The sequence below is a fragment of the Gossypium hirsutum genome, chromosome D10 (assembly GCF_007990345.1).
Source record: "Gossypium hirsutum isolate 1008001.06 chromosome D10, Gossypium_hirsutum_v2.1, whole genome shotgun sequence".
Lineage (NCBI taxonomy): Eukaryota > Viridiplantae > Streptophyta > Magnoliopsida > Malvales > Malvaceae > Gossypium > Gossypium hirsutum.
This window is the reverse complement of record NC_053446.1, coordinates 65,979,461-65,989,014: the sequence shown is the minus strand read 5'-3', so window position 1 is coordinate 65,989,014 and position 9,554 is coordinate 65,979,461. Positions and strand designations below refer to the sequence as shown.

The 9,554-nt window shown below is 31.6% G+C and overlaps 2 protein-coding genes across 2 annotated transcripts; one reads left to right on the top strand and one right to left on the bottom strand.

Moving 5' to 3' along the window:
* LOC107917060 (7-deoxyloganetic acid glucosyltransferase) lies at window positions 1-3,964 on the bottom strand. Its single transcript, XM_016846452.2, has 2 exons — window positions 1,707-3,964; window positions 1-1,006 (listed from the first exon to the last, which is right to left on the bottom strand). Exons 1-2 carry the CDS (start codon window positions 2,197-2,199, stop codon window positions 57-59), a joined length of 1,443 nt encoding a protein of 480 aa, XP_016701941.1. The 5' UTR covers window positions 2,200-3,964; the 3' UTR covers window positions 1-56.
* A 2,821-nt stretch (window positions 3,965-6,785) lies between these two features.
* On the top strand, window positions 6,786-7,418 carry LOC107917061 (17.6 kDa class I heat shock protein 2). Its single transcript, XM_016846453.2, has one exon. It carries the CDS (start codon window positions 6,789-6,791, stop codon window positions 7,218-7,220), a length of 432 nt encoding a protein of 143 aa, XP_016701942.1. The 5' UTR covers window positions 6,786-6,788; the 3' UTR covers window positions 7,221-7,418.
* Window positions 7,419-9,554: the final 2,136 nt, after the last annotated feature.

The following is a 9,554-nucleotide window of genomic DNA, read 5'->3' as shown; positions in this document are numbered from 1 at the left end:
TAAAAAAAGTGGGGATGGGAAAGTCCCCTCATTTTATTGTCCCTATCTCAAAATTTTTAACAATTTTTATTCATCATTCTTATGTCCTCAATTAGACAGTCCAAATTACAATACGAAGACCCACCAACATTCACAGATCCTTTAGCCAATTTAGCAAATTCAGCAGCTGATTTCAAAATCTCCTCCCTTTTTTCCACCATTAAATCATTCACCATTTGCTCCACAACTCTTCTATCACACACATCCTTCATATCTAATCCTAATTTCCAGACTTCTTCCACAAACCTACTGTTCAATTGTTGGTCACCAAAGCAAGGCCAACAAATCATGGGCACCCCCGCTGTCACGCTCTCCAAAGTCGAATTCCATCCGCTATGAGTCAAAAACCCACCGATTGCCCCATGGGACAAGACATCTTCCTGTGGAGCCCAATCCACTATGTACCCTCTTTCTTTTGTCCCTTCCACGAGCTCCGTTGGTACACCGTCACATTCCCCGTCGTTTCTAGGCACATTCTCGGGCCTTAAGACCCACAAGAACCTCTTTCCACTATTGACAAGCCCAAACCAAAACTCCATGAGTTTCTCCCTCGGCAAAACTGCAATGCTACCGAAACTTACATAAACAACAGATCCCTTTGGTTGCTTATCAAGCCATGAGATGCAACTCCGATCAACTTCCCTAAAACTATTCGAGGATCGATCCGACAATGTCTGATTCGTGTCGGCAAGTCTTGCCTTGAGATGCTCATGGAGAGGTCCAATGGTGTAGATTTTGGGACACTTGGACTTGTTCCGCATTTGAGATAATGTAGCTCCTTCTAGCTCTTCGTAAGTGTTTAAAATGAGTCCATTGGCCTTGAAATTTTTGCTTGTTTCTCGGGCCATAAGTTGGAGAAGTGGGTCCTTTACATCACTAACTTGGCTGAAGCTAGGAAGGTCTCGGAATCTAAGAAAAGTTTCCATGCCTGCTACACTTGTTATCAAGCAATCCAAGTCTTGATTACCTAATAATTTTTTGACAAGACAACACATTGTAAGTAGATAAGAAAGCTCAAAGACTCGAGAAATCACTTTTCTTAAGATTTATCAGTGCTTTTATTATGTTAAAATTTGAGATTTAATCTTTTTACTTTAATTTAATGTCTTTATTTTTGTAATATTAGCATGTTTAAATTGATAATATTGTTAGTTGCTATCTTTAAAGTACTTATGTAAATTCTTTAATTTTAATATTATCGAGTCATATAATTACAGTCATACATAAAAATCCACTTAAATATGTTCAACTACAATAAATTTACATGTCAATCAAAAGTTTTAAGGTTTTATAAATTTTACCCATAATCAGTTTGACGAGAGTAATTAATGTACCAAATTTAAAATAACAAACAAACTAAAATCATAATTCAATGTTTTGAGCCCTTCCAACACAATTATCTCAATGCAATAATTTTCACATTTTAAAATTTTCAAAATAGTGTGGGATTAAACTAACCACTAACATTACAACTTAGTGAATAGTAATTGAAAAAAATATTATATGTATTATGGGGAGGTCGACTCTATTAAGAGAAGTCTGCTAATAGTAGTCTCACTAATATTGACTCATTAAGAGATCTGTTAACTCTCGATTGACAACAGTTCATAGACTTCTTTCAATGGGATCAACCTTCCTCAACAAATTAATTAAATAATATCACATACCTTTGATTGGAAGCTCTCCTGCTTGGATCATATCAAAAATAGAGGAAAAAACCCATACGCAACCAGCACTAATGGTACGAAATGGAATAATGGGGATCCCAAGCTCGTTAGCAACATCAAAGGTAAGCCCTAAAACACCATCTCCTATGATACAATCTGGAGGTGGGTTAATCTCAAACAACATTTGTTTGAAAATTGGCTTGGTTATCAATTCCAAGCTCGCAAACATATCCTTCATGGCAAAGCCTACACGAGGATGATCTTGGGAAAGACCATCCGGTATCGTCTCGAATTTGAACCCTGGATATTGAGCAAAACGGGAAAGAATATCGGTGTGACGAACGAGACTTTCATGGTTGTACTCGGAGTTTAGGAAGGTGACCCTTAGGCTTGCAAGTGCCAAAAGCTCAGCAAGCTTGAGCATGGAATTCACATGGCCTTGTGCTGGGAAAGGGAAGATGAGTACATGAGGGGATTGGTGCACTGCCACCATCTTTTGGGGTGTCTCCACTCGATTTTTCTTGTGAATATATATATCAACTAGATACTAGTTTACATATAATAATTTGTATCGATTTCGTAAGTAACTTCCCTTCAATTTTGATTATAATTTATGAAATGTCAAATTGAGTGACTCACTTAAATTTTTTGCATCGTACAAAGGAACAAGTGGGAAAAAATAAAAAAGAATCAAGACTTTTGGAGTGATAATAAAAGCACATTGGCCATTGGTTAACTAAAACCTAGAGATTGCTAAAATCTTTGGCTGCATTGCATTAAGTTGGCCTGAAACTAATTTTTTTTTAAATAATGAGTTTTTTTTCGGATCCAATCCGAATCCGAACTTAAAATATTTTGAGAAAATTCAAGCCTCAATTTAATCTATATAACATATACAATTCATTAAAAATTATTTTTTATTGAATTTATATGTGGAAGGATAGAGAAAAAAGAATGTGAATACAAATTTGAGTCCGAATGGTATTAAGATAAAACTCTCCCAATAATAATATTATAGAACACCAATTTTAGATGCATTTTCTTCTACATCTATTCTTTATAAAAAAATATTATATATAAAAGTTTAAACTAATGATGTTATCAACTTAAATCTACTAATGATATTATACAAATTGGACTAAATTAAAGTAGATCTATTAAAATTTAAAATTTAGCATAATAGAAGGACTAAAATCATAATAAACCAGTTTTTTACTAACCTTTTGAAACACTTTTGGGCCGAAGACAACTTTGTATGTAACCACTACCCTGGACTTTGCTTGTGCTTCAACCTTTGTTGGCTTTCGGCATAAGATCGAATAATTTTTTATACAATACCAATTTTTAGTAATAATCTTCTTCCAAAATTTTAAATTAGAAAAAAAATACTTAAACGTGCTTAAGGATAGGTAAAAAATTTGAATCCATCGAGTTTCGATCTGACCCGACTCAATTTGTTAGAGTTAAATATTTTTTTTGAAAATTAGGCCGGAATTAGATTTGAGGTAAATCCACTTTTATCTTATTCTAAAATATTTAATTACAATAATATCCCTAAGTTTTTTGCTTTTGATGAATAAACATATAACTAAAATATATATATATTAAATTTTAATTCTAAATTCTAAATTAATTTTATTTGCTTCAAAATAAAAAATAGAATAATTAAAGATTATTTTCTTAAAAATAAAAATAAAATAATTAAATTAAGTTTGGGCTGGGATGAGGCCGGGAAGATCAAGCCTTCACTAAAGGCTAATACTTTCAGGGTTCATAATTTTTCGTGTCAACAATGTTATTTCCATAATTTAAATTTGATTTTTCTCTTTAAAAATATAATATGTCCTACAATTGCACCAAATACTTATTAGTTTAATCCACTATTAATATATAAAAGAAAAACAATACTACGATGTTTTGAGATCTTTTCGGGTCTTAGTATCAATTTCAAAAAGTCTTGCTTAGTGGGATTCGACGTGAAAGAAGAAACATTATTTCAGATGGCAGCTATCTGTAAACGTAAGATTGGATCTTTGCCTTAATGTTCAAACAATATACCATCTTTTAATTTCTATATCTATAATTTTCTTTACAAGTTTCATAGTTCCATAATCTTTTATTTTTTTATTTCTAAATAATTCTATAATATAATATAAGCATTTAATTAAAAATAATTTTAGAATAAATCTCGCAGTACTTACAACAAAAAGGTTGAAATGACGTCTTCCTTCACTCCTTAACCTTCTCTTTTCCCTTTTTCTTCAATTAGGTCCTCTCCTTTATTTTATTTCTCTTCAATTTCATATAAAACATATAACATTTATATATTAGAGAAAAACAATTAAATGACTTTCTATACTATTTAATAAAAATAAACATGTATGATATAATAAATTCATCATTTCTTACCACATTTCAATTTAATCCATAACTAAAATTATTTTTATTTCTATCATGATCTATACCTTATTTTTACTTAAGTTCTACTTATAACTTAACTTAACTCTTAAATTTTCACTAATAAACCCTAATTTCAAATTTCTTACAATTTAATCCTTATTGCATTAAACTTATAACTTATTTCACAATTTAATCCTTTTCCCAATTTTAGTTTGAATTTCCATCAATTCAATCTCTAATTCATCCATTAATTTAATATAAACTACATTAAAAAATCTACTACCTTTCAAAATTTCAACATATACCTAATAGTATTTTGTTCTAAGATCATAAAAACTCAAAAATTACAAGAAAATGAATTAAATTAACTTACCAATTTAAGTTTGAACCCTTTAAATCTCAAATTTTCTTTTTTCTTTTTCTTTCTTCTTTCCTTCTCCCCATTCTCTCTGTTTCGATTCTGTTTCTTTCTTATTTCTTTTCTTTCTTTTGTTTTTTTTATATATAATAATATAATATAATAACATACTTATTAATTAAGTAAATATAATATAATATACAACTTTTAAATTAAAAATATATTAGATTTTTTAGTGTTAAATTTCCTCAATTTATAATAATGAAATATTTACTTATTTAGTCTTTTTTTTCTTTAATCTATAATTAAATTTTCACAATTTATTTCAATCTAATCCTTTTTCTTAATTACTTCTAATGAAGTTAAATTCACCTAATCAAAACTTAATTAGACACGCAACTAACTTCATAAATATTTATAATAAATATTTACAAATCTGATTTACCGGAACAGAGTCCCAAGAATACATTTTTTTAATCCTTTTAAATCAATTTAACCATATAATCAATAAAATTTTCTTATCAAAATTTTCATGCAACCTTCCTATCATAACATAGATCATACCACAATATTAATATAAATTTTCTTTCTAGCTTGGATTTGTGATCACGAAACCACTATTCCGATTTCACTGAAAATGGGTCATTACATATGTTGGGCTCATGATAGAAACGGGGAATTTTCGGTTAGAAAATGTTCTAAATTATTGATATTGGATGGAGGGGAGGATTCTAAATTCACTTTTGATAAGATATGGAAACTTAAGGTTCCACCTAGAGTGCGTAGTTTCCTATGGATGCTGGCTATAGACAGAATTCCTACAAAGAAATTTCTGGTTAAAAGAGGGGTGAATCTTCAAAACTTATTGATAAGTTGTCCATGGTGCGAAAGAGTTCCGGAGAGTGCATCCCACTTGTTCTTCAAATGCAAATTTATTGAAGGCTTTTGGATTAAAAATTTCAATTGGTGGGAGGTTAGTTGGAAACAGGTAGATGGTTTTGAGGATTTCTACTTGTTATGCAACAACGTGAAAATGGCCGAAATTAGGAAAAGTTTTTGGTTGATTTCAATTTCGGCAGCTTGTTGGACTGCATGGTTAGTAAGAAATGGTATGGTTTTTGAAAGAAGGATGTGTATGGAAAATTTGATTTTTCAATCAAAGATGAGGACTCTGTTATGGATAAGATCTGTTTATGATGAAGTAATGTTGCAGGAGAATTTTTGGTGGATAAGTCCGAACAGGTGTAGGATTGATTCAATTAAATTCAAACCAACTGCATCTTTTTGGCGGCCTCCTCCTCATGGTTGTTTAAAGTTCAATGAGTGTGGGATGGCAAACGAGGATAGAGCAGGGTGTGAAGGAGTATTGAGAGATAAGGAGGGAGTCGTAAGAGCGTTATTTTCTGGTTCTGCAGCAGCAAATGATTTTGTTGTGGCAGAGATAGGCGCGGTGAAGGTTGCTTTGGATGTATTTTTAGCTTTGAACTGGAAGCTTAATGATTCATTGTATATTGAACTTGGTTCAATTGTGGTGTTTTTTTGGTGTGCAAACAAGTCGTTGAGACCATGGTCTCTTCAAGCAATTTTTGCAGGTATTGAAAGTGACATTGTAAAGGCTGGAAATGTTGTTTTCTCGATGGCTGAAAAGAATGGAAACGAAATGGCGCGATTGCAGGTATAAATCGAGAAAAAATATTTAAAGCTTTTACTTTGTTGTAATTGCAAGTCTATTAACGATCAAATGTGTTCTATTTTAGTATACTGTTGTTAAACTTTTGTTGCTGTTCTGTTTATATTTTACAACAGAACAGATCGAATGAAGCAAAAAAAAAAAATCTATACAATTAAGATAAAACTCAACAATAATTATTATTAGATTGAATGGTAGCGAGTTGAATTATTTTATGGTAAAGAGTTGAATTAATTTTATGCAAGTTGAATGATTCAAGCTTTGCAAAAGAAAAAAAATCACTTTTTACCCTTTAAAACTTATTAACTTTTCAAATTATTATGCGATAAAATTTATCTTCAAAAATATTAAAATTATAATTTCATCCTTTAAAATATTATAAAATATAAATAATGAAAATTCCACCTCATTAGAAAAAAAATCCCACCGCTTGAACTTGCATGGAAAGTTTGAAGAAAAACTCGAGAAATTCAAAGAAGAGGGTCTCAAATTCAGCCAAATGGTGACATATCTTTACCATCTCATGCCATGGAATGCCACGTACATTCCCCTAATCATCATCTATCACTTTATATAAACACCCTCTTCACCACTCTCCTCTCCCATCACCATCACCATCACCAATCTTTCAACAATGGCTATGATCCCATCCCTTTTCGGCAACAACAACACCACCATCTTCGACCCTTTCTCATTCAACATGTTCGACCCATCAACCGAAACCTCAGCAGCCATAAGCAACACCAGGATAGACTGGAAAGAAACCCCAGAGGCACATATTTTCAAAGCCGACGTACCAGGACTTAAAAAGGAAGAGGTAAAAGTAGAGGTTGAAGAAGGTAAAGTGTTACGAATCAGTGGTGAAAGGAGTGTTGAGAAAGAAGATAAGAATGATACATGGCATAGGACTGAAAGGAGTAGTGGTAAGTTTACGAGGAGGTTTAGGTTACCTGAGAACGTAAAAATGGATCAAATAAAAGCTACAATGGAGAACGGTGTGCTTTGTGTAGTTGTGCCTAAAGGAGAGAAGAAACGTGAGGTTAAGAACATTGAAATATGTGGTTGATGTTAGTGAAGTTTAAGGAATGGTTGGGTAAGAACGTTTTTATATATGTTGTGTGTTCTATATGGTTTGAATGTAGGGAAGTGTTTGAAGATAAATGGGTTTGTGTTTGGGATTTTGATAAGAAATGTTGGTTTGTTTTGGTTGTATGTTGTTAATTACGTGTTCTGAGAAATGGTAATTAGAAATATATGTTTATTATGATTTAGTATTCACAAATTCAGAATATAGCAAAAACTTTTTAAATTTCAATTTCAATTCTGGACATGAAGGCTTCCAAAAAATAAAATTAATTCTAAGTTCGATTTAAATAATCCAAACAACGTAGCATAGTTCATTACATGAAGATTAGACTAATCAGCCAAAACGAAAGTAAAACAACAAGATCCCACACTCTAACCTACATACATACATGTTTATATGGGTGAAATAAAAAGAAGGCGAAATGGAGGGGCAGTTGCAGAAAGTGAGGTGAGAAAGGAAGGGAAGGTCATGATGACTATTCATAAATAGGTTCAGATGGGGCTTTGCTCCTTTCTCTCCCTGTCTCAGCTCAATCAAATGCATGCAAAACCATTACAACCAAATTCAGCCAAATACATAAGAGGCAAATTGAGCAAACCTTAACAATGAAGCAAAGAGGCATAAAAGCCAAACATTTAATGCATGAAAGCTAATTCAATTTTGCTAATCATTTTTATTAAATTGTTATTCGTAAATTTTTTTATTGCTTGCCAGATACATAGCACAATTCTATGACATTGGATCGGCTATTAAATTGGCTGTAAAATAAGTTGGAACAATTTTGAGGTGTTCCAAGGAGTTGGAACAATCTCGGCCTTCCATAAAAATATACCTCCCTCGAAGTAGTAGAACATTAATTCTTCTGTGTTACAGAAAATGGCATCTTTTGTAACACAGAAGAGCACCAAATTATAAAAGAAATATAAAGGTCAGGGATTAAAATTTAAAATTAAATTTTGACTTTTTTATATAATTAAAAAGTAGAGGGTCTCCCACTAAAAATTAACCAAAATTGAAAATTGACTATTTTTATATAATTAAAAAGTACTCAAACTGAAAGTTAACCATTATTGTTGAGCATTGGGGTGATAGTTAACCATCATAGTTTTTTGTCACTTTCAATAAACCATGTGACAAATTTTCAAAGTCATCATCTCTAGAGAGCAATTATACAACACCTTAAAAAGGAAGACTTGAAATTGGGTCTTTAGATGGAGAAACAAGATATATAAAACAGTAAGTTTAAATTGTGGATCAGTTTCATATATAAGGTTGCTTGTGAAAGAGTATAAACAAGGTGTAATTGATGACTTAATAATCTGGTAACTCCAAATCACTGTAATCGGTGGAATTAATCTTTGTTTAGCTGCTTTTCAGCTATTTGTTTGGGTATAAAATTGTTGAGAAATGTCTTCCTTTGTGTTCAAATTGTAGATAAGTATAACTGATTATTGCATTCAAGAAATGGAAACTCAAGTGTGTAAAAATAGAATATCGGTAATGACAATATACCGCAAAGAAAATAGAAATACAAATAAAAATAAAAAACACATAGATTTTACGTGGAAACCCTTTCGGAAAAAAACCACGGGCAGAGAAGAAGAAAATTCACTATGTCGAATTCGAATTAATTACAAGAGGAATAGACTATGTCTATTTATAGGCTTGTAAAACTATATTCTAATAGGAGTGAAACACCTTATTCTAATCAATACCAAATAGATGGAGTTTAATAAGGTTTAAAAAACCTTATTCTAAAATAAAATAAAAGAAGTATAATTCTATAGGGATTTTACTTTTATTTTATTTTACCACAGTATTTTATTTAAATAAGGATTCGGGTCACTTAATTCTAACAATCTCCACCTTGACACGAATTCTTAATGAACAAGTTCTTCATCGTGAACTTTCAACGAACAAGTTCTCCACCTCTTCCATAAAACCCCTTAAGGATTTATTTTCAACAATAAACACCAATCAAGTCTAAGCAATGCTCAAACTTGGTTATAGGAAGTGACTGAGTCATCATATCTGCAGGATTTTCATGAGTACTAATTTTGCTCACAACAATATCACCATGAGCAATAATATCACGAACAAAATGATACCGAACATCAATGTGTTTTGTTCTCTCATGAAACATTTGACCTTTTGTAAGGAAGATGGCACTCTAACTGTCACAAAATATTGTATTGATTTGGAGGTCTTCATTGAGTTCACTAAAGAGTCCCTTCAACCAAATAGCTTCTTTACAAGCCTCAATAATCGCCATGTACTCAGCTTCAGTGGTAGACAAAGCGACTCTAGTTTGCA

Bases quoted from the DNA above. Each gene is read 5' to 3' on its own strand.
- LOC107917060 (XM_016846452.2), bottom strand. From the start codon at position 2,199: ATGGTGGCAGTGCACCAATCCCCTCATGTACTCATCTTCCCTTTCCCA. The intron at 1,007-1,706 runs GTATGTGATATT...AAAAATTATTAG, and splicing joins AGGAGAGCTTCCAATCAAAG to GTAATCAAGACTTGGATTGC.
- LOC107917061 (XM_016846453.2), top strand. From the start codon at position 6,789: ATGGCTATGATCCCATCCCTTTTCGGCAACAACAACACCACCATCTTC.